Genomic DNA, 21,803 nt, shown 5'->3' with positions numbered 1-21,803 from the left:
TGACCATCTTTGTTTTGTTTTTTTACACAATACTTATTGAAATAGATATTCCACTGCTTTATTATGAGGTTCACGTTCAAATATTTAGAAAGCTTCTTCCTCCTTTAAAGACAACCACTAAGAAAAAAGTACAATAACAGCAACAAGAAAGTCAAGTGAAATGACTCAATTTATTTTCATCTAGTTGCTGTGTTTTGGTAAACCACATCTTATAAAACCAACAAAAAATAGATTTTAAAAATTATAATTGTTAACCCTGCAACCACATAATTTCCCCAATGTGGGATGAATAAAGTCCATCCAGTCCTAATTGGCGGGTGATCTCGGGATGTAATTCTCACAAATAAAGAGGGTCTTTTATATATTCGTTAAGTTAAAGTTAAAATCTCAACGATAGTCACTCACACACTACGTGTGGTGAAATGATCCTGTGCATTTGACCCATCCCCATGTTCACCCCCTGGGAGGTGAGGGGAGCAGTGAGCAGCAGCGGTGGCCACGCTCGCGAATCATTTTGGTGATTTAACCCCCAATCTCAACCCTTGATGCTGAGTGCCAAGCAGGGAGGTAATGGGTCCCATTTTTATAGTCTTTGGTATGACTCGGCCGGGGTTTGAACTCACAACCTTCCAGTCTCAGGGCGGACACTCTAATCACAAGGCCACTGAGCAGGTTTGACAGACATGAAAAACAGAACAATTTCACTATCAGTATTTGGTAACACTTTAGTATGGGGAACACATATTCACCATTAATTAGTTGCTTATTAACATGCAAATTAGTAACATATTGGCTCTTATTTAGTCATTAAGTACTTATTAATGCCTTATTCTGCATGGCCTTATTATACAACCAGTAAGCCATTAACTAAGAGTCTTCCCTCAATAACCTCAGAATTATTGCTTATTAGTAAACCTCACCCTTATATGTTCCCCTAGTGTCCAAATAACTCTAAATTAAGTCTTTGTAACTTTAATAAGCAACTAATTAATGGTGAATATGTTCGCCATACTAAAGTGTTACCCCAATTTTTTTTACAAAACACACAAAAAAGGTGAAAACAAGAACTTAATACACAAAGGACATAAAATACATTAAAATATTGCTGCATCAAGCAGCATTATCTTTTTATTATAAATGTTAGTTTTTATTTGTACTGCAATAATCAAAGGCACCTAATTTGATCGGTATCCATAACAATGCTCACAATCTTTAATTTCAACATTTGCAATTAAAGTTGTATTTTTAAAAACGTATTTCTTCATTATTACACGACTTAGAGATGTGTTTTCTGCTGGAAAACAGCCTATTTTCAGTTAGAAAAAGCATTAAAAAAAAAATTGGGACAAAAAATCAGCTACGTTTTTGCAGGGAGGCGAACGCTGAATGGTGAATCTGCAGGAAACCACTGTAACAATATACTAAATAATATCCACAACAACAGGTCAATAAATACAAGGTCAGATATTACAACTTAGTGGACAGTTCCGTTTCTCTGTTCTTGTAATTAAGTTTGTTGAAGTCCTCCGTAACTTCCACTATGGTCTTTCCTTTGGTTTCCGGCACCAAGCAGAGGAGGAAGGCCGCGCTGAAGACGCAGTAGACCACGAAGATCAGGAAGCAGTACTGGCCCAGTCCGTCCTGCGTGGACACGAAACCATGTTTCACAAGCACGTGACTTGCAGAAAAAAAAAAGGTTGCCGCTCTCACCACCACGTAGCTGAAACACATGCCCACGAGGAACAAGCTGAGCCAGTTAATAGTTCCGCTTACGACGTACGCGGAGGGACGCCATGCTTGCAGGAAAAGGTCAGCGGGAAGAACCATAGACACTCCGGCTGGGGAAGACAAATGTATACTTACACATTACTAGCACTTCTATTAAATAGGGGTAGTACATATCTGTGGAGCAGAACTCACAGGGTCCGAGTCCGTAAATGCAGATGACACAAAAAATCAAGGCGATGTTCACATACGGGATCCATGAATTCAGATCCTGCAACAGAAAAAGGTGTGCTAACATATCACAAGGTATGCCAGAGTCTTCTAAGCCTAGTTATTTATCCAGTTCTATCTACTAGTACGGGGGTCAGCAACCCGCGGCTCTTTAGCGCCGCCCTAGTGGCTCCCTGGAACTCTTTCAGAGATGTGTGAAAATGGAAAAAGATGAAGAAATTTTTTTTTTGGTTTTAATATATTTTCTGTTGGCGAACAAACATGTCACAAACGTTCCTAATTGTTAGAAATCCCACTGTTTGTTATACATGCTTCACTGATGAGAGTATTTGGCAAGCACCGATTTGTCCTACTAATTTCAGCGACCCTTGAACTCATCGTAGTTTGTTTACATGTACAACTTTCTCCGATGCTGCCACAGAAAGACGTGTTTTATGCCACTCCTTGTTTGTCTCATTTTGTCCACCAAACGTTTTATCGTCTGATCTTGAATGGGATTGTGCTGAAAATTTAAATTTCCCCTCAGGGATTAATAAAGTATTTCTGATTCTGATTCTGATTTTATACTGTGCGTGAATGCACAAAGGTGAGCTTTGTTGATGTTATTGACTTGTGTGGAGTGCTAATCAGGCATATTTGGTCAATCCATGACTGCAAGCTAATCGATGCTAACATGCTATTTAGGCTAGCTGTATGTACATATTGCATCATAATGCCTCGTTTGTAGGTATATTTGAGATCATTTAATTTCCTTTGCTTATGTCCTCTATGTACAAACCCCGTTTCCATATGAGTTGGGAAATTGTGTTAGATGTAAATATAAACGGAATACAATGATTTGCAAATCATTTTCAACCCATATAGTTGAATATGCTACAAAGACAACATATTTGATGTTCAATCTGATAAACATTTTTTTTTTTTGCAAATAATCTTTAACTTTAGAATTTGATGCCAGCAACACGTGACAAAGAAGTTGGGAAAGGTGGCAATAAATACTGATAAAGTTGAGGAATGCTCATCAAACACTTATTTGGAACATCCCACAGGTGAACAGGCAAATTGGGAACAGGTGGGTGCCATGATTGGGTATAAAAGTAGATTCCATGAAATGCTCAGTCATTCACAAACAAGGGTGGGGCGAGGGTCACCACTTTGTCAACAAATGCGTGGGCAAATTGTTGAACAGTTTGAGAAAAACCTTTCTCAACCTGCTATTGCAAGCAATTTAAGGATTTCACCATCTACGGTCCGTTATATCATCAAAGGGTTCAGAGAATCTGGAGAAATCACTGCACGTAAGCAGCTAAGCCCGTGACTTTCAATCCCTCAGGCTGTACTGCATCAACAAGCGACATCAGTGTGTAAAGGATATCACCACATGGGCTCATGAACACTTCAGAAACCCACTGTCAGTAACTACAGTTGGTCGCTACATCTGTAAGTGCAAGTTAAAACTCTCCTATGCAAGGCGAAAACCGTTTATCAACAACACCCAGAAACGCCGTCGGCTTCGCTGGGCCTGAGCTCATCTAAGATGGACTGATACAAAATGGAAAAGTGTTCTGTGGTCTGACGAGTCCACATTTCAAATTGTTTTTGGAAACTGTGGACGTCGTGTCCTCCGGACCAAAGAGGGAAAAAAACATCCGGATTGTTATAGGCGCAAAGTTGAAAAGCCAGCATCTGTGATGTTATGGGGGTGTATTAGTGGCCAAGGCATGGGTAACTTACACATCTGTGAAGGCGCTATTAATGCTGAAAGGTACATACAGGTTTTGGAGCAACATATGTTGCCATCCAAGCAACGTTGCCATGGACGCCCCTGCTTATTTCAGCAAGACAATGCCAAGCTACGTGTTACATCAACGTGGCTTCATAGTAAAAGAGTGCGGGTACTAGACTGGCCTGCCTGTAGTCCAGACCTGTCTCCCATTGAAAATGTGTGGCACATTATGAAGCCTAAAATACCATAACAGAGACCGTTAAACAACTTAAGCTGTACATCAAGCAAGAATGGGAGAGAATTCCACCTGAGAAGCTTAAAAAATGTGTCTCCTCAGTTCCCAATCGTTTACTAGGTGTTGTTAAAAGGAAAGGCCATGTAACACAGTGGTGAACATGCCCTTTCCCAACTACTTTGGCACGTGTTGCAGCCATGAAATTCTAAGTTAATTATTATTTGCAAAAAATAAATAAAGTTTATGAGTTTGAACATCAAATATCTTGTCTTTGTAGTGCATTCAATTGAATATGGGTTGAAAAGGATTTGCAAATCATTGTATTCCGTTTATATTTACATCTAACACAATTTCCCAACTCAAATGGAAACGGGGTTTGTATTTAATTTATATTTGCATGTCTCATGACACATTATCTGTATGTACTATTGGCTGCATTTGTGATAGTTGTTTCAATCAATCAATCAATCAATCAATGTTAATTTATATAGCCCTAAATCACGTTTGTGTGCCATGTTGTTCCAGGCCACAGCAAAAGTTACCCAGCTTGCAAAGATTGTAATAAATCCATTAGAAGAAGACAGCCTGCCGTTTCCTTAAACTTGGGCACACACATATATATACCTTTGGCTATTCTGAGCCAGTAATTTCCAGAAGTTATCTCATCCTTTGAGAAGCCTCCATTTTACTAATGATTTCCAATGTTGCAAAAACGTGTAGAATAAAAATGTCAATGAAGATTTGCGTCAGCCTTTGATAGTAGGCTACTATAGCTAATATAGACACTTACATTATGTGTTGTCTTCATTATAACACTTATATAAAACTTTTAAAGTAATTTTGATAGTAGGGTACTATAGTTAAATAGACACTTACATCATGTGTTGTCTTCATTATAACACTTATATAAAACTTTTAAAGTCATTTTGATAGTAGGCTAATATAGACACATCATGTGTTGTCTTCATTATAACACTTATATAAAACTTTTAAAGTCATTTTAATAGTGGGCTAATATAACTAATATAGACACATCGTGTGTTGTCTTAATTTTAGCACCTATATAAGACTTTTAAAGTCATCTTGATAGTAGGCTAATATAGCTAATATAGACACTTGCATCATGTGTTGTCTTCATTATAACACTTATATAGGGGTTTTAATTATTTGTGGCTCCAGACAGATTTTATTTTTTATTTTTGGTCCAATATGGCTCTTTCGACATTTTGGGGTGCCGACCCCTGTACTAGTACAAGGCCGTATGGTGTCAGGAGAGTGGATACCTTGATGGACAGCATAGCAGTAAGAACAGCCATGGTGACCCCCATCAGTAAATAGCCAAAGCCCATCAGCTTCTTGCGGCCAGCACGGTCTATAATCAAGGACTGAAGCACATCCAGAACGACGTTTAGAAAGCATCATATTTATGCAGATATAACCTGCTTGGTACTGGTACTGTGGTACAGGGGTCTTCAACATTTTCCCAGGCCAAGGACCCCCAAACTGATGGAGAGCTGGAGCGGGAACTCCCTACTTATATATCTTGTATAAGGTTGTGTTTTAACTTAAAAAGGTTCTTAAGATACCTTGTTATTGTGCAATATGCAAGCTGGCAGCTGATAACATGAATATTATAAGATTATTATTAATTAATGTTTTTATTTTAAACCTGTAAGACACAGTGAATAGTGTGCCCATATCACTACTGTTTATACACTACACCACAGTGTGCTGGATCTATGTTAATGTGTATATAAAGATATTTTCATTTGTCAAAAAATTGCGGGTAATATAAAAAAAAAGTCTAATCAACCATTAATTTCACAACCCCCTGTTGAAGACCTCTGCTGGAGTACACAATATTTACATCACATTTTTAATCTTTTTTTCACATCATCAAAGTGTGGATTTTCGCTCATTTTCCTTCATTTTTTTTTCTGTTATTATTCTTGTTCTTTAAGAGCGATTGTCTCTTTGATGTTGGACATTTTTTAAATTACACAATTACATTTTATTACATTTTATTTGTATTTACTGATGTGTGGCTTTCTACAGTTATTTTTTGTCATGTTGACTATAATCTTTTCTTTTAATGGGATTTTAGAAAAATAGACTATAATTTTGTTTTTGCTGTTAAAATGTTTATTTAAAATATAAATTTTTTACATTTTGATCATTTCTAAATAATAAATAAGGGTGTATCCAATTACTGAAATGCACAATATTTTTTTTCTCAAGCTGATATTTATATATATGAAATATATGTATATGTGCGTGCGTGTGTATGTATACACATATGAATTTAAATATATACACACGCATGCACATATAAACATTTTTACACACACACATACATATACATATATATACATATATATATATATATATATATATATATATATATATATATATATATATATATATATATATATATATATATATATATATATATATATATATATATATATATATATATATATATATATATATATATACATATATATATATATATATATATATATATATATATATATATATATACAGTATATATATATATATATATATACTGTATATATGTGTGTGTGTGTGTGTGTGTACAGCATGTATATAAAATGTTAATGTGGGTTTTTGAAGTTGTTTTAAAGGGCTTTGAAGGCAACAAAAGGGACTCCATTTCGCCCCATTTTGCAAGCGTATTTTTATCTTTAGAATCCTAAAAATAAAAAGAGAAGTGGGATCATCTCTCATAATGATTGTGAATGATAGGCAAAATTAAATAAAAAATGAATTTTAAGCATTTTTTTAATTATTTGTCAATTTTGTAAAAATACAATCATAAAAACATTTATGAAGAAAGAAAACAAAAATAAATTGGAAAACCTGCAGTTTTTGGGAGTAACAATTAAACATGTTTCAAATTTCAAAATAAAATGAGAACAAATAACTCTAAACTTAAAAAAAAGAACTTAATTTTATAGTAAAATAAAAATATAATATAAAAGAAAAGCAGTGTAAATAAAAACCAAAAGGAGGAAAAATGTAATCTATGCAAATGGATTAATTAAATAATGAATTAATGGATGGATATATATATATATATATATATATATATATATATATATATATATATATATATATATATATATATATATATATATATATATATATATATATATATATATATATATATATATATATATATATATATATATATATATACATACTGTATATATATGTATATATACATACATACACATCACAGGCCAAAAGTTTAGACACACCTTCTCATTTCAATGCGTTTTCTTTATTTTCATGACTATTTACATTGTAGATTGTCACTGAAGGCATCAAAACTATGAAGTGAAGTGAAAACCCTTTCAGGTGACTACCTCTTGAAGCTCATCGAAAGAATGCCAAGAGTGTGCAAAACAGTAATCAGAGCAAATGGTGGCTATTTTGAAGACACTACAATATAAAACATGTTTTCAGTTATTTCACCTTTTTTTGTTAAGTGCATAACTCCACATGTGTTCATTCATAGTTTTGTCTTCAGTGACAATCTACAATGTAAATAGGTTTGTCCAAACTTTTGGCCTGTACTGTATATATACATAATAGATAATAGATAATTACAATTTAGAATGTGATTGTGAACGATAGGCAAAATCCCCAAAAAGTGCAGTTAACCTATAAAAAAGAAACATCATACTTTCATGGTATCATGGGTGGCATGTCAGATTTTATTTTATACAAGTTTTTGATATTTATTTATTATTATATTTATCTTATTCAATGTTTTTGGTTTAATTTCATAAAATGTTTTGAAAAATAAAAACAAATTAAACAGCCTTAGATTCCTGTTTTTGCTGTTTTGCTGTTCCTGACTCAAATTTCTATCAAATATATCAAGTAGGTACAAAGTGAATGTGTTCAGTCTGTGAATATGGTCAGGAGACACTCACACACAGCATCACAGTGATGAGTTCCGTGGCTCCGATCCCGATTGCCAAGTAATGCATCTGCTCCTCCGGTACTCCTGACTCTCGGAAAATGTCGAATGCGTAGAAATAGAGCTACAAGAAAGGCTTGGGTGATGCGAAGCAGCTTTCTAACCACGTAGAAGGAGTGTGGAACGAGCGAAGGTACATACGGCATTGATGCCACAGAACTGGACGCCAGCACAGGGGATGGCCAAGGTCAACAGCTGCCATCTGACACAGCGACGAGTCAGAACATCCTTCACCGTCTTGGCCTGCTCTCCTTGGACGCTCTCACGCTCTTTGTCCATGTCTTCCAGCTCCTGCTTCAAGTCGTCTTCCTGCCACAGCCACTGCAATGCTGTGGCACAGGAAGGACACGTGCCGGAGAACTTAAAAGCCTACTGAAACCCACTACTACCGACCACGCAGTCTGATAGTTTATATATCAATGATGAAATCTTAACATTGCAACACATGCCAATACGGCCGGGTTAGATTAGTAAAGTGCAATTTTAAATTTCCCGCAAAATATCCTGCTGAAAACATCTCGGTATGATGTCGTTTGCGCGTGATGTCACGGATTGTAGCGGACATTTTGGGACACCATTGTGGCCAGCTATTAAGTCGTCTGTTTTCATCGCAAAATTCCACAGTATTCTGGACATCTGTGTTGGTGAATCTTTTGCAATTTGTTCAATGAACAATGGAGACTGCAAAGAAGAAAGCTGTAGGTGGGAAGCGGTGTATTTCGGCCGGCTGCAGCAACACAAACACGTAGCAGCTACGTCGTAGCCGGTGTTTCATTGTTTACATTCCCGAACGATGACAGTCAAGCTTTACCATTGGCCTGTGGAGAACTGGGACAACAGAGACTCTTACCAGGAGGACTTTGAGTTGGATATGCATGCTTGTGGAGATGGGACAACAGAGACTCTTACCAGGAGGACTTTGAGTTGGATACGCGGTACCGTGAGTACGCAACTGCGGCTTCCAAACATTTGATCGCTTGCCCGTACGTGCATGCCGCTATGTGCATGTCACGTACGTAACTTTGGGGAAATATATGTGCTGTATGAACTTTGCGGAGGTGAACGGTACTTTGGGCTGTGGGATTGAGTGTGTTGCGCAGGTGTTTGATTTGTATTGGCGGGTTATATGGACGGGAGGGGGGAGGTGTTTGTTATGCAGGATTAATTTGTGGCATATTAAATGTAAGCCTGGTTGTGTTGTGGCTAATAGAGTATATATATATGTCTTGTGTTTATTTACTGTTTTAGTCATTCCCAGCTGAATATCAGGTCCCACCCGCCTCTCACAGCATCTTCCCTATCTGAATCGCTTCCACTGCCCTCTAATCCTTCACTTTCACTTTCCTCATCCACAAAGCTTTCATCCTCGCTCAAATTAATGGGGAAATCGTCGCTTTCTCGGTCCGAATCGCTCTCGCTGCTTGTGGTCATGATTGTAAACAATGTGCAGATGTGAGGAGCTCCACAACCTGTGACGTCACGCTACTTCCGGTACAGGCAAGGCTTTTTTATCAGCGACCAAAAGTTGCGAACTTTATCGTCGATGTTCTGTACTAAATCCTTTCAGCAAAAATATGGCAATATCGCTAAATGATCAAGTATGACACATAGAATGGATCTGCTATCCCCGTTTAAATAAGAAAATCTCATTTCAGTAGGCCTTTAAGAGCACACTTAAGGTTTACAAGTGTAAAGAAGACAAGATATAAAACTACAATTGTGTCCTGATCCTTTGACCAATCTTGATCAGATTATGTCTGTGTAGTGCGGGGGTCAGCAACCCGTGGCTCCTTAGTGCAGCCCTAGTGGCTCCCTGGAGTATTTAAAAAAAATGATTGGAAATGGAAAACGATGGGTGAAAAATAATATTTTTGTTTTAGTATGTTTTTGGTTTGAGGACAACCATGACACAAACCTTCCCAATTGTTAGAAAGCCCACTGTTTAATATGTTTGTGTGTCTGTTTCACTGATGAGAGTATTTGGTAAACATTGTTTTGTCCTACTACTTTCGGCGGTTCTTGAACTCACCATAGTGTGGACTGTGACGCAACAGTTTGTTTACATGTAAAATCTTCCACTCCTTCTTGGTCTCATTTTGTCCACCAAAAGTTGTATGCTGTGCGTGAATGCACAAATGTGCTCTTTGTTGATGTTATTGACTTGTTGGAGTGCTAATCAGACATATTTGGTCAGTGCACGACTGCAAGCTAATCAATGCTAACATGCCATTTAGGCTAGCTGTATGTACATAATGCATCATTATGCCTCATTTGTAGGTATATTTGAGCTCATTTAATATCCTTTACTTTTACATCTATACATTTGGCCATTAAAAGCCAGTAATTTCCAGGAATTATCTCACCTTCTGAGCAGCCTCTGATTTACTGTTTTCCAATGTTGTAAAAATGTGTAGAATAAATGTTCAATGTCAACATTTCTGTCAACGAAGATTTGCTTCAGCCTGAGACACATAGTCATTTTGATAGTAGGCTGTTATAGCTAATCTAGACACTTACGTCATGTGTTGCCTTCATTATAACACTATAAGGCTTTTCATCTTTTGCGGCTCCAGACAGATTTGTTTTTTGTATTTTTGGTCCAATAGGGCTCTTTCAACATTTTGGGATGCTGACCCATGATGTAGTCTGTTTTGCTCCAGCCAACATCTCTGTTGTGACCTATTTTTGTATTAACGTGACACTGTTATTCAAAATATTGCATTGTATTTGGGAGAAATGTTATTTGAATGGAACCGGTACAAAAATGTTGGTAAACTGAAAGCACCTTTATTGTGAAGGGCACTAAACTGGATGTTTTAGCCTGTGTCTGACATCTTTAGAACTAACAAGAGCTATTCAATGCGTTGCTTTTCAATAAAACATGTGAATATGTAAGTTCCACCAAAGACTTTGACTCGACTAACGTCTCTTCGTGCTAGCTTAGCAGATGGATAAGAGGTTTTCATTTGAAAGCTTTTCAAAAGTCTTTACTTCAAAACACTGTAAAACTGAACTTACATAAATAAAGTAATGTCAATATAACTCAGATGAGATACAAAATAACTTTTCTCTGAAATTTCGACAAAAAAATAAAAGCATTTAAACAAATGGGCTAGCTGGATGCTAATTTACATGGGATTACATGAGACTAATTAGCATTAGCGATTTGACATGGCAATTTCAACACCTCCAAACTTGGTAATCAAAACTACAACTAAGATGCACATTACAATCTGTTTAATAATCATTATAAAATGTGTTGGGTAACTTCTGGATAATTATTGTCCAAATATTGACAAATAAGTTTTGTTTAATGTTTTTCATGATCACATTTAACACGTGCACTTGTCAGTCCCCTAAATATGTGCTCCAATTTCGCTTTGACTTGGCTAAGCACCCGAATTTTAGACACAGCCCGTGTTGGGCTGTGTTAGAAAATCTAAGTCAATCTAACATATGGGGTTTAATAACCGCGCCATCATGTGGTGTTTTTGTCAGAAAAATTATAGCACAGGCCAATCAGTAGGTTTGCATGTTTTGACCATTTTTTTTACCTTTGCGGTGGTTCAGTTGTAGAAGAGTTAGCTTACACACACAAATAAATTCCGGCATGTGGATATGATGTTTGCAGTGCAATACTGGCATCTAGTGGTGCTTTATAGGTATTGCTGGCGTTAACTGTGTAAAATATTTACTTTATAATCTGCTTGGTTAAATTACTTAGTTTATGTCAATGATAACACACAGGATTAACACCCTTTCCTAAATCCCAGTAAGTTTCATTTCTGGCTCTGCGGTTATCGTCAGACTTTTCCTCTTGGTTACTCTTCACAAAAACAGACTTGGCATCCGCTCAGTGACGTGTCCACTCACCTTTCTTGCCGCCTTCAGAGTCCCCTTTGTCGATGTAAAGGTACCGAGGAGACTCGGGGAAGAATAACAGAGCCACAAACTGCACAATAGCGGGAATGCCGCTGATTGCCAAGAGGAAAGGCCACATTTCTTCAGAGCCCATCATCTCCCTGCAGGGACACAGTGAAGGACAATCAATCATGTGTTACTTAATCCCCTTGATGTCCTGGGCATGACGTTAAAGTGCATCCGGCAGTGGAGGCTCCTCTATGGGGTCTTGGGGCACTAGGAGGTTAACCCCTTTACTACTGTTACCCCAGGTGGCCCTTGGCAAAGGACTAGTACCTGACTGCCCCCTAGCCAGGGATACGGTGAAGACCTTAACGGCGGAGCAGGCGGAAGACGGTAGATTTAAGAACTACCACAACGGCGGAAGAAGGCTGCAGCAGAAAAGGGTCCCCAGTCGTCTTGGACTCCATGCCACTGGACCCTGACCCGATTCTGTCAAGGATCGTGTGGTGACTCTCTGTGCACCAGTCTCCCCACGTTAAACAAAGTCACGCACAGGTAGGGCTGGGCGATATATCGATATACTCGATATATCGATATACTCGATAAATCGCGGGTTTGTCTTTGTGCAATATAGAAAATGACTATATTGTGATATTCCAGTATACGTTCTCACGCAGTTGCTTTTAGCTGCTGGCATTACACTACAGGCTCTTCCCACTCTTTCTTGTCTGTCCTTCTCACAGACAGCAAGCGCAACTTCTTACATACGTCACATACTGTCACGTCATACGTCACACACGTATCGCCCTCGCGGAGCAGAGACGTAGCAGCATGGGTAACATTAGCTGTGATGCTAGCGGAGTGGTCCGAGCGGTAATACGAGAGAAAGAAGGTGCAAATCTGGTAACAAATGAAGGAAGAATTAATTCTCAAGAAAAACAGCAGGGTGTGCATCGTCTGGCGGTGGTTTGGCTTCCAGTGGGAATATGTCGAACAGACAACCATAATTTGTCAAGTGTGGGGAAAAATCATTGCTACAAAAAGTAGCATTACTGCAAATATGTAGCATCATTTGAAAAGTCACCTGCTAGAGAATGAAGAGTGCTCACTGCTTACTCCGCATGTCAACACCTCCGGTCGATGCCACACCCCCACACCATCAAAATGAAGAGGCAAACATTTCCAGATCAACACCGTATGAAAAAAAGAGTCAACAACAAAAGGAGATAATGTCCGCAGTAACCTACCACATAGCGAAGGACGCTATTATGCAGCTAATTTTTATTTGACAGTTATTGAAATATCTTGTGTGACATCATGCACAAAAGTGCACTTTATATGTTTTAAACTATTGTAGTGGTGTTCTGTACAAAAAGTGCACTTTAATTTAGTGTTGTTTTGATATGTCATCTTAGTGACATCATGCACAAAAGTGCACTAATAGCTTGTTTTAAAATGTCTCTGACAATCTTGCACTTTCTGTTTTGAATCGACATGAATGTTTGTGCCACTGCTTAATAACTGTTTAATAAATACACTGTTGGTCAATTGACTTAGTTGTGATTTCCCTCTCTGCATGAAAGTTTAAAATAAGCATATATTAATGCAGTATGAACAAGAATGTTTTATTGTAGACACATAGAATCATCATACTGATGTGATTATATGTATCAAGTGTTCATTCAAGGCTAAGGCAAAATATCGAGATATATATCGTGTATCGCGATATGGCCTAAAAATATTGAGATATTAAAAAAAGGCCATATCGCCCAGCCCTACGCACAGGCATCCTCCATAAAGGGATACACCCCTACCAGAAGGATCGTCATACTCGTTCGAGTGACCGCCGATGATGAGTCCCCTTGATGCTGTGGTGGCCTTCTGCAAAATGTTTCGTCATTCCTATGCCGATTTTATCCAAATTTAGAACAAAATTTGTGTTTTGTTTATGTATTTCTCTCAGTCCAAACACTTCACACACTTCTAATATACTAGCCTTTTTGCAAGACAATACAATATAATAGAAATGTTGTCCCACCATTGCCTGAAGATCATAGATGTCCACCACAGTTCAGTTTGCCACAGTAAACATGACATTAAGCTAACCTAGTGAGGCAGCTGTTACCTTCCACAAGCGTGCCAAAGAGTACCACTGCGACGAGCGGCACAATGAGCGGTACCAAAAAGTGAATATTTTGGTGCCCTTTCCATAAGGCCTCAAATAGTACCACTTGGTTGAATCAATGTGTATTAAAGGCAGGGGGTTAGATACAACTCTTTCAATTCTGATACAATACCGATATTGAAGTCTTGAGTATTGGCCGATACCAATATATTATTCTAATACAATATCAGCAGGAATCATACATATGTGTATTATTTTGTAGTGTAGAATGGTAGAAAAAGTTTGAGCAAATGAAATGACTCAAAGAGAGAAAGATCTTAAGTATAAAAAAAAACTGAAATGGACTTAAGCGGTCTACAGGGTGCAGCCACCTTTGCACACACCTGATACCCATTTCCTCCTGACTACTTAAAGGGAAACTTCACTTTTTTTTGGAATTTTGCCTATCGTTCACAATCATTATGAAAGAAATTACAACGGATGTATTTTTTTTTAATGCATTCTAAATATTGAGTAAATAAAAGTCCGCTTACAGCGGAGCCAATGGAGCTCCACTATTCCGCCCATAAATCTGATGAATAAGCGTTAAAAAAGTGCTAACAATGCTCAATTTATTTGAATATTAACCAAGTATTAGTGATATTGTTATAATAAGCGCTAACGCAGACAAGCTATTTATAGCGGCGACGTGATCACTTCCGTGTCTCCCTATGTTTACGTCATTGAGTGGTCTGCTGCTTCCTCGCTTCCATGCTCCCTGTAAGTTTATTGTAGACCATAAATCATGCCTCTCACCTGGACGTGAGACATCTGGGTAGGTAATGCGACAAGTTGGGACTCTTTGACAAGCCAATTTAGGACCTGGAACTGGCGAGGACGACACGAAAAGCGCTTGTTTCCCCCCACCCCGTTTCTTCGCGAGGATCATGAGTGAGTCTTCATCCAAACGGGAATTTAAGAACATCCTAGCAGTCGACATCCTAATGACAGCAGACATTGCACAGTAAGTGATACTATATTATGTTTGTTGGCTCTCATAAAGTCTGAAGTGAGCAGAAATCAGTGATGAAAAAAAAGAAGCAAATATTGTGATGCGTTTTTGAAATAAAAAGATCAAAACACGTAAATATTAACTGGCTGTGTTCAGCTTTGGACAAGTAAATGCTTTTTAGGAATGTTTGTATTGGGGCGGCGTGCCTTGGTTTGTAGAGCAGCTGTGCCAGCAACTTGAGGGTTCCAGTTTTGATCCCCGCTTCCGCCATCCTGCCGTTGTGTCCATGGGCAAGACACTTTAACCACCTGCTCCCAGTGCCACCCACACTGGTTTAACTGTAGCTTAGATATTGGGTTTCACTATGTAAATCACTTCGAGTCACTAGGGAAAAGTGCTATACAAATATAATTAACTTCATATTGGTCATTTTAGATGCAAGGGGATATCATCAGATACTAATTTTTTTCAGAATGATATAAATATCAGATCGGGTACACCCTTAATTAAGCATCCGATCTAAGTGGGAGTATAGGTATTGCTATGATTTGCTGTGATGTGCAGTATTAAGCATCTATCAGCAATTTGAACTTCATACTTGATGCCAATGATTTGACCCATAACCTTCCCCAAACCAATAAAGATGGAGCTGGTGAGAGTCAAGAATCCTCTTAGTTTCTTTGGAGAGCTTTCACCCAAGTACATGAGGTGCACGCTCAAGCCTAGACCTGCACACACGTCACACAACAGTGAGGTTACAACAAGAAAACATCATCATCATCATCATCATCATCATCATCATCATCATCATCATCATCATCATCATCATCATCATCATCATCACTTACCAACGTTGTATCCGAAGAGAAAGCGGCCTAGCAAAATCATCTCAAAAGATTTGGCCGCGCGGCTAAAGAGCATGAACAAAGCGGCCACGACGGCCACGACGTCGTTGATCATTAACGCTTTCTTCCTGCAAGACAATGTTTGTTTCCTTCATCATCATGCAACAGCTGGAGCCTTAACACACCAAGTGTGTTAAGTTGGCGTATTTATTTCTTTATTAGTCCCACCATTGATGCCTTCCATTTTTTGTCAAATTGTGGACACGTCTACTGTAAAATATTTTCTCTCTTTTGTCCCTCATGACAAAAATGACAGCTTCTAAAAACGGCAGTAAGAAACATATTGGTTTCCATTTTAATATTTTAACACTACTTTAGCCTAAATTATACTTATACTGTATATACATATTTGTTGAATTTTGGTTTTGAGGACAGTATTTTTACATAACTCACTGTAAAATAAATTTTAATGAAAACAATTTCATGAAATATATTTTAGGAAGTATTCGATTACTATTATTATCATTATTATGAAAATTATTAGTATTATTTATTTTATTGTATTTTATTATTAATATGTTACTTTTTTTGTTATTCATACAATAATTAGTAATATTTTCATTATTATTATTAGGCTCTGAGTAATCTTGGTAAATGATTGGCAGTTTGATATGTATTTTTTCATTTTAATTTTCCTACGGTATGAGTTAAAAAAAACAAACACTTGAGGTCCAAATGACAAGAAATGTCAGTAAAAATATAAAATATTATTACTTTTTTCCACTTTTAAAAACATAACAAATAGGCCTACTATTTAGGAATTGAACCCTATGTTTGCACGAAAAACTAAATAATAACATACCTTCTTTCACACATATCCACAGTGACAAAATGTGTCATTTTAGCTATAGAGACCCCATTTTAGAAAATTTAAAATATTTTTGCTGCATACTTTGAATAAGAAAAAGTAGTGCTATCTGGTGGACTTTTATGAAAAAAAATAAGTAGAAAGCCGGTACTCCAAATTTAATGGAAATGTTATCAGACTGGATTGCATTAGTTCATGTTAGAATAAAAGTGGGCTCAAAAACGACATTGTCAATTGATTTCAACAGGGCATTTTTTGTGGCTTGCATTCAAAGCAAATTTATGGAACAAATTTTCCAAAATTCTAAATACAGTATTCATTCCAACTAAGACAAAATCAATAAAACAAAACGCTCTTACCGGCCATATTTGACGGGCAGACTTCCGCTGTGAACGGCGCCAAGCCACGCCCCCAAACTCAGCACGGCCACGATGAAGGACCAAATGAGCTGCTCGGTGGAATCTTCCACGGGAGTTTGGTATCTCAGCAGCCACGTTTGGTTGATAAAAGCCTCGACGTGCTGCAGAAAAGTTCAGAAACACAGGTGTTTTTTAAAAATTATTATTATTGTTTTAAATTTTTCTTTTGTCCTGTTTTAAGTGTTTTGACACTTCAGGGATGCCGTACTGCAAGCTTGTAATGCGGATGTAAACCAAACCCTCGGAAAAAAAAAAAAAATGTCCCCCACTGCCGGAGTCGTCATAGCTTTTACTATTACTATTTATTCTTTTTTTACAATGGCATAAGAAGAATTAGGTTTCAAGGTTTTACAGACCCTTGTCCATGCTATTGAATGGGAAGGTGTGTACAAACTTAAAGTTAAAGTACCGTATTTCCTTGAATTGTCGCCGGGTATATAGTATGCGCATGCCTCGATTTACCGCCGGGTCAAACTCGTTTCGCAAAATAATTAGCGCATGCCTAGAATTACCGCCGGGTCAAACTCGTTTCGCAAAATAATACATATGTATTGATATACACGGCCTCCTCAATCAGCCCCTGAGACAAGATGACACAGATGACGACCAAGACATAGCCGTAAAAAAGTGATGAGAGTGATGAGGAAGCGGACACAGAAGAAATTATTTCAAACGACGGTGCTGTAGTTTGTCGGACAAGGTGACGGAGAAATGGACGATGCTGAAGATGAAGAGGTCTTAACAACTGATGGACCTCCACAGGATGTAGTACAAGTACCGTAGTAGATATCCATCAAGGTGCAGTGGGGGAAGCATCTGTCAGTAATGCAGACAGGAACATTTTCAGTTTGTTCAAGTTCAAATGATATTTTCTCTCTGGCCTCACGGATGTTGTTTACATTGATTGATAATGTTTGTTGTTACAATCTTAGTTAAGAATTAAAGTAGCATGTTTTATTTTCAATTTGTTTTTCATGCGTTTTTACATACAGAAAAATGCGTCCGTAATTGTTGAATGACCCCTTGTAAAAATAAAGAGTGTCACGTTATAATTGCCTTTTCAGACCCAAACAAAAAGAACTCCCCGGATGATTCATTGTGCTTTAAATTTTATTGCGGCATTAAGCGATGTCATGATGGTATCCTTACATCATACTCAAATTTATAAGCGCATGCCTAAATTTACCGCATGCCTTTGGTAAGCGCCGGAGTGAGAAGCGGGTTTTAAAATAATTACCGCATGCCTAAATTTACCGCATGCCTTTGGTAAGCGCCGGAGTGAGAAGAGGTTTTAAATTAATTACCGCCCGGGCGCTAATTCGAGGAAATACGGTACCAATGATTGTCACACACACACTAGGCATACTTGCCAACCCTCCCAAATTTTCCGGGAGACTCCCGAAATTTCAGTGCCTCTCCCGAAAATCTCCCGGGACAACCATTCTCCCGAATTTCTCCCGATTTCCAGCCAAACAGCAATATTCCATGCGGACCTGAGTGAGGAGCGACTCGTCACGTCCGCTTTTCCTCAATATAAACAGCGTGCCGGCCCAGTCACGTTATAACATTTATGGCTTTTGGAGAGTGCACAACTGCACACACAACAAGAAGGAGACGAAGAACGCAGAAGAGACAGACTTGGTGACGACGAGTAAGAAGAAGAAGTACGCTTGCAAGTTCCAAAATGATTGGAAACAAGAATTTCAGTTCATCCAGGACAGATTTTTTTTTTCTTTTTTTTTTTCATAAAGAAATACAATGTATTGATCTATATTGATATATAATGTATATATTGTGTTTTTTATGTTGATTTAATACAAAAAAAAAATCTTTTTTTTTTTTTTTTTTTAATTTCTTGTGCGGCCCGGTACCAATTGGTCCGCGGACTGGTACCGGTGGTTGGGGACCACTGGTGTAGAGTACTGACAGAAACAAAGGCAGAAGGAAGCGGAGGCGACTACTTAATATGTTCGTGTGGAAACTCGTTCGGCACACCTCTGAACTGAACCGAAACCCCCGTACCGAAACGGTTCAATACAAATACACGTACCGTTACACCCCTAGTGAAAGGTAAGTTTTTGTTTTTTTTAAGTAAGCAGCAAGTACAGTACAGTTAGTAGAACAACTGTGTTTTCATTACTGTGTATTTGATAGGTGCCATTGCCCCGGAATTGGACAAGGAAGTGATCAAACTGTGCCAAAACCAACCCTTTGGTCTGGTGTGATGAAAGCACAAGCAGAAACACGGATAAAGTATGTATTTTGTATTTACACTTCTCTTGTAAAGTAACTTTGTGTCTGCTGTCAGTGAAAATTGCTCTCTAAATATATATATATATATATATATATATATATATATATATATATATATATATATATATATATATATATATATATATATACAGTATATAATTTTTTTTTTTTTTTTTTTTTTTTTTTTAAAGGAGTTTGTGATATTGGCCAGGGTTTGCGATACGAAAACTCAGGAGGTGGTGACGAAGTTTCTGCACATGCCAGTGTGCAACATTGGCACAGCACAGAACCTCTTTGAGTCACTGAACACAGTGCTAAGGTAAATGTAAAGTCGCTAATGTGTGAATGTAAATACAATACAATATGCTAGGAGACAGACCACTAATAAGTAATGTTGTACTTTGTTCATTTCTAGTGACAGAAAAATTGACTGGAGAAACGTTGTGGCATTTAATAGTGATAATGCCAATGTCATGGAGGGGAAGCACAATTCTGTTGTCAGCAGAATCAAAGACATGCAGCCATCCCTAATTGACATGGGATGCATCTGTCATCTGGTCCAGCTGGCCACAGGATGTGGCATTAAGGCTCTACGCCAGCCTATTGAAGACATCCTCAGCAGTATATATGCTCACTTTGACATCAAGTAAGCATATTGATATGCCGCATGTTACACTTGCACAGAAGTTAAAAGAGAGCCTCTGTGCCACAATTTGACAGTTATTGGATGTCATCTTGGTTCCCTGGCTTTTCATTATTTAACAATTTATGTCCTTTTTAAAAAAAAAAATTTTTTTAACCTTTCTCAACTTCAGTGCCAAACGTGAAATCTTCAAAGAGTTTGTGGAGTTCACAGACTCAGAAACTCTGAAGATACTCTGATACTGTGCAACCAGGTGGCTCAGCTTGCTGACTTGCATAAACCGGGTGCTCAACGAGTGGGATGCACTGCAGGCATATTTTGCCAGTCATGAGGATGTGGAGAAGCCTGGCAAGGTGAAGATGCTGGCAGAGCATTTAACCAGCAAGAAGACAAAGTTCTTCTTCCTCTTCCTCTCCCAGGCTCTAAAACCACCGGCAGAGTTATAAATGATAAATGGGTTATACTTGTACAGCGCTTTTCTACCTTCAAGGTACTCAAAGCGCTTTGACAGTATTTCCACATTCACCCATTCACACACACATTCACACACTGATGGCGGGAGCTGCCATGCAAGGCGCTAACCAGCAGCCATCAGGAGCAAGGGTGAAGTGTCTTGCCCAAGGACACAACGAACGTGACTAGGATGGTCGAAGGTGGGAATTGAACCCCAGTAACCAGCAACGAGTTCAATGTTATGTTTCAGGTCAGCCAGCCTATCAAAAGATTAACTTAAATAATTATGATAATAAATAATGCTGTTATCATCATTTTTTTAATGACTGATAATCAATGTGTTTCTAGGCTGAAGGACTGATGGTTCATAGGCTGCACCGGGAGATGACCAGCCTGGTGAGAAGATTAATGGGAAGATTTCTCCCTGCCAGCCTTATTGCTGATGTCCCACTGAAGGACATTAAAGGCCTACTGAAATGAGATTTTCTTATTTAAACGGGGATAGCAGGTCCATTCTATGTGTCATACTTGATCATTTCGCGATATTGCCATATTTTTGCTGAAAGGATTTAGTAGAGAACATCGACGATAAAGTTTGCAACTTTTGGTCGCTGATAAAAAAGCCTTGCCTGTATCGGAAGTAGTGTGACGTCACAGGTTGTGGAGCTCCTCACATCTGCACATTGTTTACAATCATGGCCACCAGCAGCGAGAGCAATTCGGACCAAGAAAGCGACGATTACCCCATTAATTTCAGCGAGGATGAAAGATTCGTGGATGAGGAAAGTGAGAGTGAAGGATTAGAGGGCAGTGGAAGCGATTCAGATAGGGAAGATGCTGTGAGAGGCGGGTGGGACCTGACATTCGGCTGGGAATGACTAAAACAGTAAATAAACACAAGACATATATATGCTCTATTAGCCACAACACAAACAGGCTTATATTTAATATGCCACAAATTAATCCCGCATAACAAACACCTCCCCCTCCCGTCCATATAACCCGCCAATACAAATCAAACACCTGCGCAACACACTCAATCCCACAGCCCAAAGTACCGTTCACCTCCGCAAAGTTCATACAGCACATATATTTCCCCAAAGTTACGTACGTGACATGCACATAGCGGCATGCACGTACGGACAAGCGATCAAATGTTTGGAAGCCGCAGCTGCGTACTCACGGTAGCGCGTATCCAACTCAAAGTCCTCCTGGTAAGAGTCTCTGTTGTCCCAGTTCTCCACAGGCCAATGGTAAAGCTTTACTGTCATATTTCGGGAATGTAAACAATGAAACACCGTCTACGTGTTTATGTTGCTGCAGCCTGCCGCTAATACACCACTTCCCACCTACAGCTTTCTTCTTTGCTGTCTTCATTGTTCATTAAACAAATTGCAAAAGATTCACCAACACAGA

At 38.2% G+C, this 21,803-nt stretch overlaps 1 protein-coding gene across 1 annotated transcript in view; it reads right to left on the bottom strand.

Annotated features, from left to right (window-relative positions):
* Positions 1-1,467: 1,467 nt before the first annotated feature.
* Positions 1,468-21,803, bottom strand: part of LOC133664049 (solute carrier family 2, facilitated glucose transporter member 11-like) — a 45,163-nt gene continuing 24,827 nt past the window's right edge. The window contains exons 3-12 of the mRNA XM_062068972.1: positions 16,979-17,139; positions 15,755-15,879; positions 15,505-15,634; positions 11,800-11,948; positions 8,068-8,255; positions 7,880-7,990; positions 5,201-5,302; positions 1,921-1,996; positions 1,711-1,838; positions 1,468-1,641 (exon numbers count right to left, since the gene is read on the bottom strand). Of these exons, the coding sequence (XP_061924956.1) occupies positions 1,468-1,641; positions 1,711-1,838; positions 1,921-1,996; positions 5,201-5,302; positions 7,880-7,990; positions 8,068-8,255; positions 11,800-11,948; positions 15,505-15,634; positions 15,755-15,879; positions 16,979-17,139 (1,344 nt within the window). The remainder of the gene's footprint in view (positions 1,642-1,710; positions 1,839-1,920; positions 1,997-5,200; positions 5,303-7,879; positions 7,991-8,067; positions 8,256-11,799; positions 11,949-15,504; positions 15,635-15,754; positions 15,880-16,978; positions 17,140-21,803) is intronic.

The sequence above is a fragment of the Entelurus aequoreus genome, linkage group LG01, assembly GCF_033978785.1.
Source record: "Entelurus aequoreus isolate RoL-2023_Sb linkage group LG01, RoL_Eaeq_v1.1, whole genome shotgun sequence".
NCBI lineage: Eukaryota > Metazoa > Chordata > Actinopteri > Syngnathiformes > Syngnathidae > Entelurus > Entelurus aequoreus.
This window is presented reverse-complemented; position numbering and strand designations above follow the sequence as displayed.